The sequence below is a fragment of the Trachypithecus francoisi genome, unplaced genomic scaffold (genome assembly GCF_009764315.1).
Source record: "Trachypithecus francoisi isolate TF-2019V2 unplaced genomic scaffold, Tfra_2.0 Lachesis_group4, whole genome shotgun sequence".
NCBI classification, from domain to species: Eukaryota; Metazoa; Chordata; class Mammalia; order Primates; family Cercopithecidae; genus Trachypithecus; species Trachypithecus francoisi.
Genome location: NW_022681469.1, coordinates 30,928,256 through 30,949,418, shown reverse-complemented (window position 1 = coordinate 30,949,418; position 21,163 = coordinate 30,928,256). Strand labels below are relative to the sequence as shown.

Below are 21,163 nucleotides of genomic sequence, written 5' to 3'. Positions count from 1 at the left end.
TAACTCTTCTAAGGCCCTGATGTATTTTAGTCTCTTTTTTAGCAAACTGCTATTTCTTTTTTACTCTTGATTCTCATTGTTTGATAGGGAGTTTTTTTTTTTTTTTTTTAATTTTCCAAGTTTAGACCTATTTGTGAGTGCTACTGATTGGGAAGTGCTAACGACAGACCAGCCCTTCACATCAAAATAGGCATATTGCGTAGAGTGGCCATTTTTCCCTTTCACGTGGTGCTCCTTGTAAGCAGCCTGCCTTGATTTGAGAGGAGGGAGTTTTTTCCTCCACAGTTTGGTGGCTGGGAAGACAGGGTAACAGATACTTGTTCTTGCTAGTATTCTTGCTCACATCCCTCTTTTTTATAGCTGACTAGTCAGTGGTTATTTAATACCTGTTAATTGCTTGACACTGCAAGAGGAAAAAAGGAAATAGTGTATGCTTTCAAGGATCTTATTTTTGACAAGCATTTATATTGTACCGCAGTGCTGCATATACTTAAATATTAATATTGAGTGTAAAATACCAAGTTAGAGGTGGGTCTTTTAAGTGAGATTTGCCAGGAGTGCAGGTCTCGTGGAGCAGCCGTTGCTCTTGGCAGATGGTATAGTAGCTTCAGCATCTGCATCTCAAGAACCGAATCAGAAATGCACAGTCATAGATCATGGATCTGTGATTGGAGCCTTCCTAGGCTTGCCTCACTGTGCCTAACATAGTGTCTGGTTTCTAGCAGCAGGATGGGGGCAGAAAGCAAACTCTGTTAGTTAGGTCTGTGTTTGTGCCATTTTGCTTTCCTCTGTGAGCTCTAATTTGGGTTCTGAGTTCTGTTGCAGAATTTCTTCCTGTTGGTGAATGCTAACTTTTAAAACATAACATGAAAAATACAGGGAAGTTGTACTGGAAGTAAATGTGCATTGTGGATAGGCAATCACAAATTCTGCAGTTGATAGAAACTATTTTTATTTCCCCACTTTCTCCCTAAAGGTTTTCTCTGATATAATCTTCATTCTTCTAATAGCTGTTGGAATAACCAATACACGAAGAGTTGCATTTGATGCTGATAATCCAAGTACAGATGATACATTAATTCAGAACCTGATCCCTTTAAGGAGTCTCATTGTTGCACATGGCATATTATACGTTAATAATATGGGGTAATAACATGCTGAGCATCTTACGTGGATCCATTTCATGCTAGGAGGTTGGCCTCACAGTGAACATTGCCATATCATACTCAACTCCTTATTCCCCTAAAGAATAGATCTTACTATTGGAATAAGTGCTGGGTTGTTGGTAGCTTCGGTTCCTTCAACATAGTAGCACTTGAGCTGTGCCACTTCACAATCCAGTTCTACTTCATGTTGGATATGGCTTTGTATATTTCTTTTGATTCTATTAATTACTGTAATAATTTCTTACCTGGAATCTATTGATTCATAGTTTCTAAGAAATCCATACACAGCACATCAGAACTCCAAGTGGGGTCCAAAGTCATGTGAAGGGGTCCTTAGTTCCCACCTCACCTCAATCTTCACATTAGTTTATTTTCTATAAATAAAAGTACTCATGAAATTCTTTTGAAAAATCTATGGGCAAGAGGACAAAACAAAATTGATTAAGAATTGTTACCTGTCTCTGTATTTCTCCTATGAACATGGTCCATTTTGGGCCCATTGTTTGCTGTGCCCTTCTGTGGCTTCCATAAAATCCAGGCTCCAGACATAGGCTTTTGTGCCTCAGTCTTTAGCTTCTTTTGGTCTCTGTGCCTGTTACCTGGCAAAGTTGTTCTCTAGCAACTAGTCAGCTGTGCCTACAAGGGCAAGTCTAGATCTCATGGAGGAGATGAGTGGAACCCTAGAGACGGGAGAGGTGAGGCAGAACAGGAGGTGCCATTGGCTGGCGTTACCTGTGCAATCAGATGAAGGTACATTTGGATGGTGTGGCAGCAGGCACCTAGATGGCACTCGGCACGTTCATTGAGTAACGTTTAGAAATGCTCCCTAACAATGCTGATGAAAGCAGTTTTGACAACTCACTAAAGAGCCGTGGAATCCCACAGAATATGTTTCATTTTTTCATTACATTTGTTAACCCATTGGAGGGCTGATTGCTGCCAGTCACTCCTCATCCTGCTGAGCTGGTGCTCCAGAGGAGGGCGGATGTGGCTTGACTGCGTTCCCTCAGCTGCCAAGCCATCCAGCCCTCTTGCAGTTCTCTGCACCTACCTCCACTATGCCATTGGCTCCTGACGGAAACCTTGAATTAAGTGGGTTTGAAATAAACTGCTTGAATGCATTTGTGCAGATAGCTTCTCTCACTAGCTATCTGAAGTGCTTTTTGAAATACACGGGAGCTCTTTGTAAGCTGCTTTATAAGCTGTGAAGTCCATTGTTGCTGCTCTCTGCAGCCAGCGTGTCTCTAACCCAAGTAATGTCTACTTGGCTCTGGGCCAGGGCTTGGTATTGGAAACTGGCGTAAGCAGCAAAGCCGCCCACCAGAGTCACTAGCAGCTGTTGCAAGTTGGAGGATTTGCAGAAATTGAGATTGCTGTTGCCAGATATTGGCACTTGCCTGGTGATGAATGACCGAGTCTGTGCAAGGGGACTCTGTATGCTTTCCTTCGGCCTTTTATTCTCAGCCCTCTATTGTGGCGCCCGCTCAATGGCCCCGTTGTGGAGGAGGGTGGCTGAATGGAGGGGTGAGTGGCCTGCCTCTACTGTCATTCCCTCTCTCAGTTGGCCTAAACTGAGACATTAATAATAGCTCTTTGATCCCCTGAACTGGTTCTTGGGGCAAGAATTTCGTGGCACATAGCACAAATGCCAACGGCTAAGAATCCAACCTTGAGAGAGTAGAGAAATGAACTTCACCTGAGAGTAAATTGAGCCCTGCATTGATTACTCTAGTGCGCTTTTGCCTTAATCCACCCATCTGCTCCAGAATAGCCAGGGAGGTAAGATCAAGACCAGAAAAGGTCTATTCTGATAATGAGTAGTGTTTATTTCTGATATGAGTGCCCAAGAATGAACTTTTCAGAGGGTAATGCCACTTTGTATAATTTCTTCTTATCACATATACCCGTGCATATTCATATATGCAATGCTGAAACCAGTGTTACAGTACCATCTTCCTGGAGATTACACTGCAAAGAAACGCCTAAATTAACTGCCATCCACCCTCCTAACTACATCCCCCTCTATCACTCCCTCTGACATCACTGTTTCATCATCAGATTGTAAGATGCTTGAGGGGACCTTGTAAGGACCTTGTCTATCTTGTTACCACTGAAGCCACCATAACACTGCCTAGAATGGTGCTTCACCAAGTCGGCACTCACTAGAAAGTTCTTGGATAAATGAAAGAGCACTGATGTTTCTTGGCTAACATTTTGACTCTCTTAAAATTTAGAAGGGGTGGGCGCAGTGGCTCATGCCTGTAATCTCAGCACTTTGGGAGGCCGAGGTGGGCGGATCACAAGGTCAGGAGATTGAGACCATCCTGGCTAACACGCTGAAACCCCGTCTCTACTAAGAATACAAAAAATTAGCCAGGCTTGGTGGCGGGCACCTGTAGTCCCAGCTACTCGGGAGGCTGAGGCAGGAGAATGGTGTGAACCCAGGAGGCAGAGCTTGCAGTGAGCCACTGCACTCCAGCTTGGGCGACAGAGCGAGACTCCGTCTCAAAAAAAAAAAAAAAAAAAAAAAAAAAAATTCAGAAAACAAAATAACCCTATAGTTGCCACAGAGGAAGAGTACTAGAGCCACAGCAGCCCTGCAGTCACATACAGAACCAAACTGGGTGTCTCTCAGGAGAACTGAATTAATGCCTAGATCTGCTTCCAAAGTAACAGAGCCTTGAACAGGTCACAGAACCTCGCCAGGCCTCAGATTTTTTTCATAGAATAAGTGGTTTGGATGAGGTTTCTCTAAGATTCATTCCATGTCTGAGTTTCTAATAATAGTTTTCACTTAATGAGTACTTACATGCTGTGGATTAACTCATTTCATCCTTACCCACAGTCCTGTGAGGCAGGCACCATTACAGTACAATCTCCATTTTGCAGATGAGAAAACTGAGGCCTGGGAAAGTTAACTCACTTACTAAATAAATAGCAGAGCATATTTTCTTGATCTCCTCATTTAGAACGCAATGCCCTAATTGACATTGAACATACTTACCTCCAGGTAACAAGGGACCTTTCTAATCTTCCCTCCATTCACTGCATCTGCGTATGCTCTTTTGTTGGCTAGGAATCAGTCTGGTACTGCCTTTCTTTTGGGATGACCAAAACTTAAGAATGGGACAGTGGCAGTGACCCTAAGTAGTAAGTGTAGTAATGAAGGTATGCATTTTTAGTTGTTTGGGGGTTTGGATTTGTTTTATTGGCCCCAGAGATGACACCAATAGGAACACATCTAAGATGAGAGCATGGCTAGGACATGTGATCGTAGAACAAGAGAGAGCAGGTCAGACCTGTGGGATGGGTTTGTGAGCTGGGGCATTTATGGATAAATTAAACTTTAGCCCTGAGTAAGCAAAGTCCTAAGCCAGTTATTACTGCTCTGGCCCTTCTAATGGGCCCTATGCAACCCTTATAAATTATTCAGCTGCTTTATTAATAAAAGACCAAGCAACTTGCCTAGTTCTGGTGATACTTAAGTGTATAACTTAGAGAGAACAGGTTAGAGGAATAGAATATTTGCCATCCACCAAGGAACCCTCTTTTCTAATATGGAGGTGAAAGGGTTAAATTGACTACCTTGAAGAACAGTTTTGAGACAGAGCACCTGAAACTGGCATTGAAATGTTAACAGTGTCTGCTAACAAAGGGCTTTCCTCTGAGGAAGTGGCTGTTGAGATTTCCTGGACTATTGCCTCTGATACACCTTTCGCAGAATAGCATGACTATGGCGAGTAAGTGTCCCAGGACATCCAACATTTAAGCCTCAAGTTTTTTATTTTTGTTTTTAATAATCCTTATGCCTCTTTATTTTGATATAATTTTATACTTACAGAAAAGTTACAAGAATACAATTACAAAGATCTTCCATTTACCCTTTATTACATTGTTAACATATTGCCCCACTAGCTATTTGTGTATTTTTAGAACCAGAAGATTTTGGTCAGATTGCTTCTCACATCCATAAGAACAGAAAATAATGCTTTTCCATCTCATATAGAAAACACTTTTTTCTCAGAGTTCAAGGGGTCACCGTTCTCGTTTCACGATATTGTTCCAGCTTGAAAGGCGACTCATGGCAGTTGTACATCCTGGCTTTTCCAGGGAAACTTCTGCTTTCAAGTTCTCTGTTCAAATTTCAGGCCAACTGTGACGCCAGTGGATCTTTTGGATCAAAACTTAGCATTCTAGCAGCTTTGAGTTGGGGCTTCTGTCAGGCTGAGATGTTTTCAGGGGTGAAAGAACCTAAAAGTATAATAGCATTTAAGTAATGTAGTTTACAGCCCCATCTAGAAGCCTCTGGAAATGTGTACATCTCAGGATATTTGCATGTTTGCTGTCTGAGTTTTTCATGCTGCCCCTAGATATGACAGGAGCTTTATAATGTTATATTCTTTCAGATTTCAGGAAATCATGAGCCAGAAGTATGGCAAAATAATCCACTTCATATACACTTCAAAGCATGTTTGGATTCTGTTATTTGATGGCAGGCACTATGAGAATATCAGTGTTGGCCGGGCGCGGTGGCTCAAGCCTGTAATCCCAGCAATTTGGGAGGCCGAGACGGGCGGATCACGAGGTCAGGAGATCGACACCATCCTGGCTAACACGGTGAAACCCCGTCTCTACTAAAAAAATACAAAAAACTAGCCGGGCGAGGTGGCGAGCGCCTGTAGTCCCAGCTACTCGGGAGGCTTGAGGCAGGAGAATGGCGTAAACCCAGGAGGCGGGGCTTGCAGTGAGCTGAGATCCGGCCACTGCACTCCAGCCTCGGCGGCAGAGCGAGACTCCGTCTCAAAAAAAAAAAAAAAAAAAAGAGAGAGAGAGAGAGAATATCAGTGTTTTCTTGGTGAACTATAAATATTAGCTGAATGCCAACCTCCTGAATGCAGATGGACAGCACAGAGAGGGCCTTCAAGGCTGGCGCTTCCCGAGACGCCAGCTACAGAGGCACGAATGGCAGCTAGTACCTGAGGACTCTGGGCGCTGGCCTCATATGTCATGGCACAGACTAAAAGGAAGACTCTTATTTTTTTCAACTTTGCACATTTACCATATTTGCGATTCCCATCCACTGAGTCTTGTGTCCTCCTGCATTTTCACTGAAATGAATACTGTGTTGGTATGTGTCCTTGTCCTCATTGATTATGTCTCTTTGACCCTTACTCAGCTCTGTTTGCCCACCCATCAGTGAATAGTATGAATTTTATGGCCAATTGTTTTATTGGCCCCAGAGATGACAAGCATTATGCCAATAATAACCCCACCATTCTTAGCTTTTGTACTTCTTTTGTCCCCATTGCTATCCATGATCCTATAAAGGACTTCAAGGGGACTGCTACTTTTTGGTACAGCAGGACACACACAGTGTAGTAGGGTTGAGGTAGGCAACCTAATTCAAGGGGAGTAAAATAGGTGAAACATGAGTTAGACATACTTTAGAGGGATGTTGATAATGGAAAGTTTAGTGAATAAGAAATTGGAATACCTTATTTCTCATCCAGACTCTACTGATTCCTGTATGGCCTTAAAATGAAGCTCACACAGGTATCTGCCCCCATTTCTCTGATTCTCATTGTCTGTGCCTTTATCGGCTGTACCTCCCCCTCAACCCCCCATTGTTAACTCCAGGTTATAGTCCTAGTATTGTCCCTGGATTATATTAAATGGTAGCTGATATTCTTTCAAGGGCTAAAATGGCATGATCTTATGAATCCTGCTCCTTACTCTTTTACATTTTGAGTTTGAAATCAAGTCAGCTGATCAGTAAATTGAGTTGATTAAATTTTTGCCCTGACATAAATGTAATCTGTATGAGTAGATGACAGCTTAGAAGACAGTCTGTGTCTTCCCATAGTTCATCAGATAAACACTCTAATTGGATAACAGAGCTCAGTTTTAAAGTAGACTGAGCTCAAAGGTGAGCTAGCCAAGGGCTAATGCTAATGCCATTGATTCAATTCTCAGAAGAGCAATTAGGGCCCTAATGAGATGAGGACCTTGGGGTTTGGTGATAGCACCAGAGAGAAGTTGAGAAGCTATGTTGTATGGCCCTACCGACTTCTTTGGGGCAAGCTGCTTGTTTGGGATTCACCCATTGCTCAGATGTCTCCCAGATATTTGTGCAAGATCTGGACCCCTGCATAGCCCAACCCTCTTCCATTCCCAGTTCTCTTCTTGTTAGGATTATAGAATCATGGTGCTAACCATTTGATTTATCTTTGATTTGTCCTTCTTTGTCAGGTGCTCATTTTTAAGGCTACAGGTTTAAACACATAAACTGAGAAATAAGTTTCAAGTTCTGTTAGAATGCTGTTTCGCCCACTTCACACATGTGGTATATTAAGGGTTCACCTTTAGCAACAGCCAATTAGTAATTGCCAATACTGCTTATGTGCGGTGTGGGATTCTTAACAGTTGCTATGAGAACCTTAGCTTTTGCATTCCCTGACTCATTTTACATGAACAATGCAAATGTGAAGAGATTTGAAGGGGAGGGATGAGAAGACAGGGAGCTGGCAAATAAATGAAGCCCTGTTCGCTCTTAAATCACTTTGAATGGTAAGTTCCCGGTGCTTATTCTGTTCTTCCACCTCAAGCTCTCTCATACACGTTTGTTTTCCCTGAACCCTTAAGAAAAAAGTAAAATAGTTTGACCTTTATTTGCATCAAACTTAAAAGCAGTTCAAGTTCAATACTTAGCAAGAAGATTGCCTTTAATGAGCCAAGTTTAGAAGAGCTGGATTTTAATCTCTTAATGTTTGGAAGGAGATGAGATGTGCATACACACTGAGAAAGTAAGCTTACAGCTTTAACTATTAAATTCAAAACTGAATCACTCTCCCAGCAGCATTTAAGAACAAAAAAACTGTGTGGGTTTCTTTTGTTGTTGTTTGTTTTGGGGGGCAAAAAGCATCTCATATAGCATGTGCCTGTGTGTGAAATCTTGCATTTTGAAAAACACCCTTCCCTCAGCAGACCAGAAGTCATCTTTACTTGTTTTGAACATCACCTGAGAGCAAAATTTCTTTTCCAATCCAAGGTCCTTTGCCTTATTTGAAGCTGCCTCCCAGCTCAGGATTTGGCCCCAGCACAGGGTGAAATGTGGGTTAGATCCTCTGAAGAAGGAAAAGGTGCTTCCCTCAGCCTTTGTCAGCACTAATGGCCAGCTGTGTTTTGTGCTCTATCACTTTGTTTTGCCTTTCCCTTGTCATTTGGTGGGCCAGGCTTTATGCTGAATAGAAGATAAAGAGTGCTTATCCTCCACTCCCTTCCCTCTCAGTTCTCTTTCTCTCACTGTACTTGAAAGAAAACCGGAATGCTGGGACAGAACTTCTTGATTTGCCCTTTAGAGTAGAAGCTGTAAAGAGACTGTGGTCACCAGGACCCCATGAGCTTTAGGATCCCAATAGCTTTAGAATAGTGCTTTCCAAACTTACTGAATGGGTCTGGAGTTGGGCCAGAGAATTTGCATTTCTAGCAAGTTTCCAGGCGATGTCAATGCCGGTGATTTGCAGATCTCTCTTTTGAGAAGAAAGGTCTAGACTTCCCTCCCCCTTTTTTGTCTCTAGGTTTAGGAATTATGAAATATTCATTGCATACACAAAACGTTAGTGGCTAAGAGAACAGGTTTTGGAGCCAGTCCCCACCTAGTCTAAGTTTAGGTTCCCTAACTTGCTAGATATGTGAAACTCTCAGTTTCCGCATTAAAGAAGTGGAGAAAAAATAGTGTCATTGTGATCAGCAGATCATCCTTGTGATATGCCTCTTATCCAGTGACACAGCATTTGTATGATGCAAAGAAAGCCCTAAGTGGCCATTTTGAACCAATACTTGATACATGATTTGAATCCTGTCCACATAAATGCTATTATCTGGGAAGGCCTTTGCCTTATGACATTTTAGGGCATATCCTTGAACCAATACTGTACATGACTTTCCCTCCCATCCGTGAAATGAAAACTACAGTCCTGTTACATTCCCTTCCTCCTGCCCAGATTCGCCCTTGTTTGGTAAGAGGTTCAGAGCTCTTAGCGTGCATACTAGGCTGGTCTGTCATTGTGGCCACACCTTACAGAGATGTAATGGTAGTTGCAGATTAAATCTCAGATGTATATAGGATTACAGACTCTTGAAAAAGGTTCTGGACCTCATACCCATTAGGGTGGCTACTATCAAAAAACTAAAAGACAGCAAGTATGAGCAAGAACCAATTTATTATTTTTTTTTAATCCCCAAACGTTTGATATGCAAGCAAGCACCAATTCAGAACAAATCTAGATTTGGAACCCTTGTGCAGTGTTTATGGGATTGTAACATGGCTCAGCTGCTATGGAAAGTAATATGAAGATTTCTCAAAAAAAAAATTAAATAGAATTACCACAGGATCCAGCAATTCTGATTCTGTATATATCCAAAGGAAATGAAATCAGTATCTTGAATAGATACCTGCAGTCCCCTCTTCATTGCAGTACTTATTCACAATAGCCAAGATATTCAAACAACCTAAATGGCCATCTAGAAACCAATGGATAAAGAAAATGTGGTATATACCTACAAAGGAATGTTATCTAGCCTTAGGCAATAAAAGGAGATCCTGCCATTTGTGACAACATGGATGAACCTTTCAGGTCATTATGCTAAGTGACACAAGCCAGTCGCAGGACAGATACTGCATGATTCCAGTTATGTGAGGTAACTAAAATAGTGACACTCATAGAAACAGAGAATAGAGTGAATGGTGGTTTTCTGGGTCTGGGAGCAGTGGGAAACAGGGAGTTGCTGCTGTTCAACAGGTCTAAAATTTCGGTTATGTGAGACAAGTAAGTTCTAGAAATCTGCTGTACAATATTGTGCCTATTGGTAAGAGTTCTTTATTTAAAAATGTGTTGAGAGGGTATATCACATGTTAAGTATTGTTACATTTATATGGAAGGGGATAGGGAGAGATTCTGCTTCTTAAAAGTAATTTTTGTTGTGAGTAAAGCTAATTTTGGGGGACAGAATGTGGTGGTCCAAAATGGGGGTTGGAAATATAAAGCTGAACTGATTAAAGAACGTGCCTGAGATCATGAGATCAGGGTCCATTGCACAAATCCTGGTCCCTGACCCCCTTTTTATTAGTATGTATGGGAGCCTTAGCTAGTGACCTTAGTTGTTGTCTTGTGTCATTGCAAAAGCAAAAAAAAAAACCACTTTCTCTAGCTGAGGATCCTTTCTTCCTTTTCCTGGACTTATTTGGACCCGCATGTTGCAAAATCTACATTGCCACATAAAAAGAGCTAGTTCCTATTCATCCTTCACTTCTCAGTTTAAATACCACTTTTTCCCAGAGCAGAATAAGCCCTTCCCCCTCATCATAGGTTCTAGCTCCCTGTAGTTCCCTTCCCTTACTTATTTCCTATTTAGTGGAGGCTTTCTCCGAAAGACTCTAAACTCCTTGAAGTTTTTGTGTTGCTTGTCTCTATTGTATCCCCACCTAGCAGTCCTTGTCACATAGTAGGCACACAGTAAATGTTAGTTGAATAAGTGGAAATTTCATCTATACAGGAAAGCGATGTATATTCTTACATACAAGTTTATTGCTTAGCAGGTTTTGATCTTGATTTCTGTGGGATATCATTTCCAAGACATTAATGGATTTTTGTTTTGTAGTCATATTTGTGGCACCAATGTGCATTTCTGAGAGTCTCCTGAGAGGCTATTCTACCTCTAGGAATGAAGACTGCACATAAATACAGATCATCACTATTTCCAAAGGGCAGACAACAGCCACAGAGGATACAAATTGATGGAACAAGCCCAGGGAGCAGGAAGACACAAACGTCTCTGAGAAACAGTTAGCTGTAGGCTGAAAATTAGGAACTCTGAGCTTTCTTGTATTTTTTCAGACCCCATGGCCTAGCAGCCCCAGGAGATCCCTCAGTAGATCCATCAGCCACTGAAGAAAGCAGCTGTGTTAGATTTTATGGCTGTTGGCTTTAGCTTTCTGTGCTTGTAACTCATTTTTGACATGACAGTTAACAACAGTCTAGATTATTTCTGAAGTTGCTTATCAAAATTGAAAGTGTCAGATACCCAGTATTTTGAGGGCCATAATTAACATGAACATTTTTACTTAATGTAGATGCCTGTAAAACATCTTTTATGAATAGAATCTCAACCATTTTTTCATAGTATGGGTGACTGTAGCACAAGTAAGAGAAACCTACAGTCAGAAGAAAGCGGCCAACTGCAGTGGCTCACACCTGTAATCTCAGTATTTTGGGAGGCCAAGGCAGGAGGATTGCTTGATCCCAGGAGCTCGAGACCAGCCCTGGCGATATAGTGAGACTCCATCTCTACAAAAAATTTAAAAATTAGCCAGAAATGGTGGTGTGCATCTGAACTTGGGAGGCTGAACTGGGAAGATCACTTGAACCTGGGAGGTCGAGGCTACAGGGAGCCGTGGTCACTCCACTGCACTCCAGCCTGGGTGACAAGACCGTGTGTGTGTGTGTGTGTGTGTGTGTATGAAAAGAAGAAAGCATCTGTAATAGGGTGTTTGATTCCTCACCTGCCAACATCAAGATCTGCTAATGGGAGCACAGGTCTTGTCCTGGATCTCTTTTCCGTCCCCTGAACTTTTCCTCCCTCCTGTTTTACCACCCCCACACACTTCTCATTCTAAAATTCCTCTTTTAGTCTTTTTTTACTTTCAGTCTCTTTTCCTCTTTATTTATCCCACCTACTCCTATTTTTCCTGCCTTTAAGTTTTTTATCCCCCATTCCTTCCCTCTAATAGGAAAGGAGGGCAGGTATGAAGTAGACATTTGCATGTGCATATGGACTGAACCAGTTAGTCTCTGTGCTCGTGGCTTTTATATGGATTACTCAATCTCCCTTAACTCTCTCAATCTGCCCTTTATTTAGTTTATTGTCATAATGATACTAATTGGGGCAGTAAAAGAAATGTCAAGTAAAAAGTGAAAAGTGCTTTTGATGGAGAAATGTTTTTCCTTGTTCATTCCACCAGCAATCATTTTCACTTGGATTTGAAGCTATTGGAAAACAAGTCTTGTTAATTTTCATTTATTCAGTGACTGCGTATCCAATTTGGCAATTATCACTTCCTTCTCTGGTCTCTCCTGCTGCTACTCTTAGCCTTTTCACGGTTCCTCTTCCACCGTAAGGAAGGAGAAAAGGAGGGAAATAAAATTTCAGCATTCGGTGTAGCTACTTATTTTTTAATTTGATCAGTTGATTACTGTAAGGCAGTATATAGGTTTGAGATGGACTGCATTTAGATTTGGGAAATTGAATTGGCTTTAAATATATATATATATTTGCTGTCTTACAAGCTCCTCATGGGATTGTGGGCAAAGATGGACCAGCTGATTGATGCAGACTGGACAGTAGATAGGGTGGCTCTGTGAGCACCTCTCAGTGAAATGAGTCTGGCAGAACCTGCTTTCCTTCCTTCCCCCCTTACTCCAGCAAGTATTCATGGAATGCACACTGTGTTCTGGGGACACAGCAGGGAACAAAACAAAAGCCCACCTTCATTAAGCTAACAGTGGGGTTTTGTATGGAGATGCTGTACTAAAGATCTTATCTGTGGAAACATCTATCTTTACTCCCCCCAAAATGCAGACTGTAAACCTCATGACTGCAGGAGCCCTTATTATTACTTGCTTTGGTAAGATAGTCCCTCCCCCATTTCTGCTTCTCCTTGATTAAATAGTGGCACCGATGGTCTCTTGAAGCAGGGTTGAAAGAGACTCTGGGGAGATCATCTCATCTTTTAATTTCTTATGTCTTCGGCTTTGTGTGGAGCAGCCCTCTCTCTTTCCCTGGAAGCTCAGGCTCCATCCGTGTGACCGCTCTCCAAGAACTTTGTGTTTGTATTGGCAGAAGTTAGGATCTGGAGAGCAATATTTCTTACAGATTAATTGCCAAAGTAATTATATTGTAAAATAATATGCATGATTGATATTTAATATATCCCTCTCCAGGGAGCTGGAGAGCTTCATTGATTTGGGAAGATGAGTCAGTTGCTTGTTTAGGAGCAGAGCTTTGTATGAAAAGTCAAATTGATGGCCTGGACCTAAAGACAAAGAGCAGGTAATGGGAGGTGGATAAAGCACAGCCTCCAGAACCATAAAGGGTGTTGAACCAAGAAATCTTCCACCAGTTCCACTTCCAGAAATCACAGATCTCTGGGAGATGACGAGCAGCAGGTTCTCTTGCTGAGACGCATGTCTTGTTTAGAATGAGTGTCCCTGGTATCTGCAGTGGGATCCTGCCAATAAAGAATCTCCTCCCTGCCCTCTTGCTGGCACTGGTTTGAAGGATACTGCCTCAAGAGCAGTATCTGGCATCTCTGTAAAGTCTCTTCCTCTCCTTTCTTGTTGAGCAGGGCACATGCAGCTTCTCTGTGTGGGCGACGTCCACATAAGGAGAATGCCTTATTTATTTTGGGTCCATGAGCTTGCGTAATGTGCCTATTTAACACCCTCCTAAAAGCACTTTTCAGCACATGAGCAAGTAACGAAGCCCACTAAATCCTGCCTCTTCTGGGCACACTGGGCTGTTTAAGGTTGTTCCTGCACTGTGTATTTATGGACAGGAGCTGGAGTTATGACATTTATCTCTGTTGGTTAGGGCACTGATATATATCCGCCTGCATCTCCCATGGAGAGCCGCACCTTATCTTGAGAGAGAGATGAGAGCATTCCCATAACTCATTCTGCCGAGCACTGGAACTGTCAGGGTGGGAAGCTACTTCTCTCCCCCTAGCCAGTGGAGTTGGGGGGGTGGCACGTGGTTATGCAGGAAGACTTTGGTGGTAAAATTATCTAAGATTTAAAGCAGGAGAGAGAAAAATATAGCTCCTAATAAGCTCTCCTTTTGCTGTCGTGCTTTGTTCAACCTGCCCCCCATTCCCCTTTCTTAGGCATATCATCAGCAATCCTTGGGGTCTATAGAATCAGTTTATTCCAATCTTTCTGCTCTGACAGGATTCTGTCTCCTAACCAGTCGTCGCCTTCTGTTCTCAAGACCCTTCTGGCCTGTCTGCCTTGTACAAGGAGACCATTCTAAGACACACATCTGCTCACATCATGCCCTGCTTACAACTTCTCATCAGTTCCTTTGCCTTCCAAATAAGACATACATGACCTTCCATGATCTAAACCCTGTTCATCCTTCTAGCTTTGCTACCTACATTCCCCCACCTTATGCTCTTCCTGAGCAGGAACACCTGAAGGGTCCAAAACTAGTCTTACTGGCCTCAGGCATCTAACCCATTCTGCTCTCTACCTGGAATGCCTGTTGCCTTCTCTCTTTTTATCATCACCTCCCAGAACCTGGTATAAGTAAGTATATGGCTCCAAAGAAACCTCAGTTTAGCATACATGTCTCTCTTCCTCTAGCCTGTGTTCCTGGTTTATCTCCATATGCCCATTCCTTAGCACAATGCCTAACTTGTAGCAGATGTTGCATCTATGTATGCCGAATGAACAGAGATTGTCATGTAGTGATCTCCCACCAGGTCTCTGCTCCCATCTCCTTGCTCTGTGACCATACCTGCTCCCTGAAATCCAGAGCCCTAGTATGTCACTTGCTCCAATTGCCCCTGCATTTATAGCAGGACTGTGGCAGATACATCTGGATACTTTGTCTCCGGGAGCAAGTCCATGTTGAGGAGGGTGGTGCACTTGGTAAATCAGATTAAATACTCCTTTAACACTTCATTAACTCTCTTTAGCTCACTCCAGGCAGAGAGCATCTGCATAAAGGTGAGGTGAGGTTACAGAACATCTCTGGAAGTTCATGTGAGAAAAAAGAGACAGGGCTGGAGTGGTCAGGAGAGGCTCGACTGAGGGCCTAGAGCTTCTGCAGACCCCTAAGGCCTCTTTCCTGCACTGTCAATGATTATTATTGGCCTACTGCTGAGTTCCAAGAACAGGAGCAAGCTACAGTTTAGGGCACATTATCTCTTAGTTATCCCAGGCCTCAGTGCTATGGTTGGGGTAGTTTCATATGTGTTTACACATCTGCACATGTGCATATGTGCATAATTTTTTGCTACCTTCTTCCTTGACACTATCTCTTATTTATTTTATTGGATATTACTTACCATCTTCTATCACACTGTATAATATACTTGCTTATTTTATTATCTTTCCCCCTCTTCAGAATATAAAGTTCATGGAGACAGAGATTCTTGTCTGTTTCAGTCCCTGTCATATCCTCAGCACCTAGAACACTGCCTAGATCAGAGTGGGCATTTAATCAATAGAGACCGTTTCCCTAAACAGAAAAATCCTGATAGGCCATCTAAGAAACCTAATATTTACCAGTCTACTATTCAATGTTCTGTGGCCAGTAGAACAGCAAATTATTAAGTTGCATGATCCTATGTTTCTGTCGCTGGGTCTCCAAGAAGATAGGTCCAAGAACAGTTTTTCTTCAAAGGTATCTTGTTATGTTGTCCCTGCTGCTTCTGAACCATGGGAATAGCAGAATGACAATGTTAGCACCATGCTGGCATCATTTGGAACTAGCAAAGCAGCCTGGTTGGCATTTCACTAACTAGTGTCCTCTCCTGCAGAAGTTCTCAGCATGCTGATGAGAACCTGGCCCTATGTAGGTTGTAGCCAGTTAGATGGCCCTATCATTGTGGGGGTGTTTCTGATGAATTGAAACTCATTCCCTCATCTTGTTCTGCTGCTGCCACAACTGCCATCCTGTTGATTGAAAAGAGACTGAGAATATGACCGTTACAGTGTCTGACACTGTGTTTCTTGGAAGGCTGTTGTGTCTATTCCACTTGTTATGTACCTTTTAAATAGCAAAAAGTTATACCCTTGCCTTGCTAGCCTTGGCTATACAGTAGATATTCTGGGTCTTCCAGAGCAGGATTTCTCAGGATTCTTAGACTAAGAGTTGTGTGATGATAATGATGGCTGCAGTTATTTTATTTATTTATTTATTTATTTATTTATTTTTGTGAGATGGAGTTTCACTCTTGCCGTCCAGGCTGGAGTGCAGTGGCTACATCTCAGCTCAGTGCAACCTCTACTTCCCATGCTCAAGCAATTCCCCTGCCTCAGCCTCCCAAGTAGATGGGATTACAGGCATGAGCCACCACACCCAGCTAATTTTTTTGTATTTTTAGTAGAAATGGGGTTTCACCATGTTGACCAGGCTGGTCTCAAACTCCTTACCTCAGGCGATCCACCTGCCTCGGCCTCCTAAAGTGCTGGGGTTACAGGCGTGAGCCGCTGCGCCCGGCCTAGCTGCAGTTAATTGAGCTGTGATCACCGAGTGTTCAGCTATTTCTTCAGCTCATGCCGGGGTCCATGTTGAAGGCTAGGGAGCACGAGGATACAAAGTGAACTATGTGAACCAAAAGGCCAGTAGAATCTGCTGAAAACTGAGTAGTACAGGGCCAACCCAGATCTGAGATTCAGGTCAGCCATTGGGAGCTTCTTCCCTGTCAAATCGCACTGGTTCCTGCTACCCAGTAATTTAGGATGAATCACTCTTCTGAATTATGTTAGTAGGCACTTAATGTTTACCGATGCTGTTACATGCTTCATAGTAAATTATATAATTTAATACATATAATAACCCTATTTTTATTTTCACTGTTACCCTTATTTTGCTGGTGAGGATACTTTGTCCAGTCATCTGTGTCCATATAACTATTCAGGGCCTGGACTGCATAGCCATGCATGGTGGCCCTGAGATGTGCAGAACTAGGGCTAGCCTGAGCCATTTTTCTCCACCTTTGAGTGTCAGGATTGGCAAGAATGTTTAAATGGAGTCATGTAAGGCTAGAGTCCAGGTTCCTCACAGGGATTTGAGCTTCTGTGTGAAGGTATGTGAAACCCCTGGATAAATGTGACACATCTTAGCTTGACCATTTTACCTCACTTTCATTCATGCTTATGTCCAGAGTGCTGTCCCTTATGGAACTCTGCCTGCTCCATTTCGAAAGAGGTAAGTGGGGCCCTCCTGCCTTCCCCCGGGCGTCTGTAGAATACATAGAGAGAGGAGAACTGCAGAAGAGTAAACCACTAGACAACTTTTGGGAGGCATGAGGTATGAGTACCCAAGTAGAAGCAGTGACTTCTCTGTCCCCTAAATTCTCTGCACACATAGAAAGTGTAACCTGAGATGAGAGTTGAGGGTACAGGGATGATGAGAGCACGCAGCATGCTGGCAGGCTCACTGATTGCTGTTCTAAGGCAGTGTTCTAAGGCAGTGTTAAATTAGCCAATTAATAAAAATGAACACACCATTGGAAGGTACTTTTGTGTGGGGCTTTTTGTTGTTGTTGTTAAACTGGCTAATTTAACACCATCCTAGAGTGGTAGTGATGGTAATAGCAGCAGCCCACAAGTTCAGAAGAAGGTGGGGGTGATTCCCTCCTGAGCTTTCCCAGGCATTGCTCCATGTTCTATGTCTTTACTCTGTGAGCAAATGGGATAAACAATAGCTAGACGTCCGCTGGCAGTCTTGGGACTCTGCAGTGCACTAGCCAGATCCCTATCATCATTGCTATACCACTTAGGAGTGTTTCCCTGGCAGACTGCATTGCAGTCTTTTTTATATACACATTCCCACACATACATAGCTGTCTATGTATTTCTTCATCCCTGGATACCATTCTAACAGTGGCTTTCCATTTGACTCAGAATGCAAGCTGGGTTCTTACCGTGGCCTGCAAGTGCCTGCAAGTGTGGCCTGTCGTCTCCCTGTTTTTTGTTTCCTCTCTCTGACCTCATCTCCTGCTCCTCCCACTTCACTGCCTCTACTCATGTGTTGGGGCCTTTGCACTCTCTTCTGGATATCCTTATGGTTCAGTCCTTCTACTACTTCAGATCTTTGGTCAAATGCTACTTTCTCAATAAATGTTTCCCTAACCCTCCTCTTTAAAATCACGAAACTGCCCCATCCCCTCTCCCTCTTCCGTAGCACTGTCCACCGTCTAACATAGTATGCATTTTACTGGCTTGTCTGTCTCTCTCCACCAGGATGTTAAATTGTGAGAAGGTGAGGATTTTGGTCTGTTTTGTTCATTGCTATGTATATCTCCCCAGCATGTAGAACAATGCCTGGCACGTGGTAGGTACTTGATACATATTTGTTGAATGAATGGACTCTAGTAGTCATGGTATTCCCGTATGATATGGAAATCTATGTTGTATCCGTTTTCATTTCGCTCATTACTGGGTAAACATCACCCAGCAGAAGAGTTCATTGATGTTCCGTCTGGTTCCCCCTGTTGCCTCTCTTCTGCTATCTATTCTCGCCCAGGTGGAAAAGAAGGAAGTGGAAACAGATCTGTTCTTCTAGCTGCTGGCCATTCATCCTCTGGAACTTCCTGGGTGGCAAGATCAATCTAGCAGCACCGCTGCTTCTGTCGCTGCTTTCCCAGGCTCACATTACAATATCTAGGCCAACATTACCATTGCTGTCACAGACACCCTGTTTTTCTTAAGCTTCTAGAATGGATTCTCACTACTAATTTCCTAGCACCATGGTGGGCATAGGCAGTACCTAAGACAAATAGTAAGTGCATTGTATGGGACTGCCTGCATTCGCTTTATTGGTCCTTCCTCACTAAATGCCATTAGCAGCGCACCGTCCCACCCCAGCTATTGCCACAACCAAAAATGACACCCAGCCCACACATAACGTACACATTAGAAAACACTCTTTGGAGGTTGATACTGTTCCTCCTTGCGGATCACGAATCTCTTGTAGAAGAAAGAAAGCATTGAATTACAGTCATCTAGAAAAAGGTGGAGTGCAGAAGTTTTGCTGAGCATTGAGTCTCCACCTGAGGTTAAGTAATGATGAATAATTAATAAAGTGCAATCAGCCTGGTTATATGAGTTTTTCCATTCAGCTGTATTCTACAGCCCTAGGCTCATCAGTAGCTGAGAAAATAGATATTAAATCTGTTTCCACCATGATTCCTTGTGTTGATTCCTTTGTGTTCCTCCATTAGGAAGAACAAATGGACCAGGTTGCAATCTATATTCAGATCTCCTCTGTGTTATATTTTAGGAGAGAGATTAGGACCAGACTGAGAGTCTTTAAGGGATTATATCAGGTGCTGCAGTGCTACGGTGAAATTGGAATGAAAACTCAACTTTTGTGAGATTCAGTACTTTCCTGCCAGCTGCCCAGAAACATCCTGGGATGAAGCTTAGGGGAATCCCAAGAGAAGTTTGGTCTTGGGAGAAGAGTTTTTTAGTACCAAATATGTCCTTTCCTCTCCACCTGGACTTGGGAGGTGTAGGCACATCTCTGGCAGAGGGTGCCTCAAACCCTAACAAAGTCAGCTTTCCTTCTTCCTGGCAAGAGAAGGCATTAATTAAATACTTAAGCCCTATCATTCTGGACAGTGTAAATTCACTCGTATGTGGGTCCACTGTAGGTTTTTCCACAGCCCTAGCATTTTATCCTGATTGTTACTAAATGTGTAAATAATGTAAAATACATACATACCTGCTTCACAAAATTAAAACTAGAGTACTTGTTTAACTTAGGAAGATCTAGTTGTAATATATTACATAAGTGTATTTTCTAAAAGAATCAACGAGAATTTTTTTCATACAGTAACTACAAATGGTGTTTACTTACATATTTTCTTCTTTACAAATAAAGCTGTATCATAGTAAGATCTAGATCCAGGCATCCCCATTCTGAACCACTTGAAAAGCAAGCTGAAACTTGAGAACAGAAGAAACCTAGAATGATAGCACAACAAATAAAATTAAATTCTTTGATTAAGTGTTTGCCACTGTAAAAAAACACGTGCAAAAGCACTCATTTTCAAGAGAGGAGGGAAGAAAGCAGAACCTAAAACCAAAACAACCAAAATTTAAATACTACTTTTGCCGTGTGAAATTGTCTAATCAGCCTCATTTTCTTCTATCGCCGTCATCAGCTTCTGTTTGTTCTGATGCTTCATTTTTAGTATCGTTATGGGCTTATGAAAGCAGAAAGATTGCCTGAGTTGGAACAAGCTTTTCTACCATTTCCTATGTGTCCATTCTCAACCAGAATAAATCAGTGCAAATGCCGGTGTCCGCTCCCTCACCAGACCTTTGAGACCTCGTTGGAAGAAAAAGGGTATATTTCATCAAGCTACATGAAAATCAACAGGACAACCTCCTGCAACAACTGAGTTTCCCTTTGTTGGCCCAAGCACCTCTTATCCTTACCTGTGCTAGCTGATTGGCCTGAATGCTCTCAGCACCTGCCCTGTGCGTATCATGATCTAATGCTATAAGCATCCTAAGATCATATTGCACAACTCTTAGAAATGAGTGAGAGAATTTAAAGGTAGAACAGCTACATTGGTACACATAATTTATGCCTTTTCTTGCTGTTACTAAAAAGAAAAAGTAATTCCAGAGAGTTCTAATATAAAGCTGAGGAACTCTTTGCATAAGGGAGTATGATGTATTCTCTCTCTGCTTGGAATTGTTGTGCTGGAAGGAAGATGGGGAAAGGGAATGAATATAGTCAAATAAATTAAGCCAAATAGTGCTCTGTAAGCAAACTGCCTGCAAATCAAACAGAGGAGTGTTAGCTAAAGAATACATGATCTTGGTTGAGACTGAACAAAACCAGGTTCTTTGTATATACATATATATTTCGCTGGATGTGTGCAGAGTTGTTGCATTTCCACTCCCTTAATCGCGGACATCTTTGGCAAAATGTGTTATCTAGATATCCATGAAGAAGATAACTGAAGAGTGTATTTCCCCCAAATGGCAAAGCGTAGGCTTTATCAAATGTAGACACGCCTGTTGGCAGCAGAAAGCAGGATGTATATGGCTTTTCTGTCTTTAGGAATGCCCATGTTTCCTATGTTTCTTACCATTTTTCTGGCTAGCATATAAATCTGGAAGGTTAGGTTATGATGTGGGTCATAACCATCAGGGCCAGTCTATTCTCCGTCCCCACTCTGCAGGCAGCTCTGA

At 42.5% G+C, this 21,163-nt stretch overlaps 2 protein-coding genes across 4 annotated transcripts in view; one reads left to right on the top strand and one right to left on the bottom strand.

The window, feature by feature from the left end:
• SND1 (staphylococcal nuclease and tudor domain containing 1) overlaps positions 1–21,163 on the top strand; it is a 452,156-nt gene that overhangs the window by 300,966 nt on the left and 130,027 nt on the right. The gene's annotated exons all lie outside the window — the stretch shown is intronic.
• LRRC4 (leucine rich repeat containing 4) overlaps positions 1–21,163 on the bottom strand; it is a 90,720-nt gene that overhangs the window by 3,514 nt on the left and 66,043 nt on the right. The window contains exons 3-4 of one of the 3 annotated variants that reach the window (XR_004433349.1): positions 19,815–19,921; positions 1,412–1,578 (exon numbers count right to left, since the gene is read on the bottom strand). Coding sequence is in view for 2 of the 3 variants with exons in the window: in XM_033195140.1 (XP_033051031.1) it covers positions 19,827–19,921 (95 nt within the window). In the remaining variant the exon portion in view is untranslated. Of the gene's footprint in view, positions 1–1,411; positions 1,579–5,027; positions 5,418–16,381; positions 16,527–19,814; positions 19,922–21,163 lie in introns of those variants that run through there. The other 2 variants (XM_033195140.1, XM_033195136.1) reach the window with 2 other exon arrangements.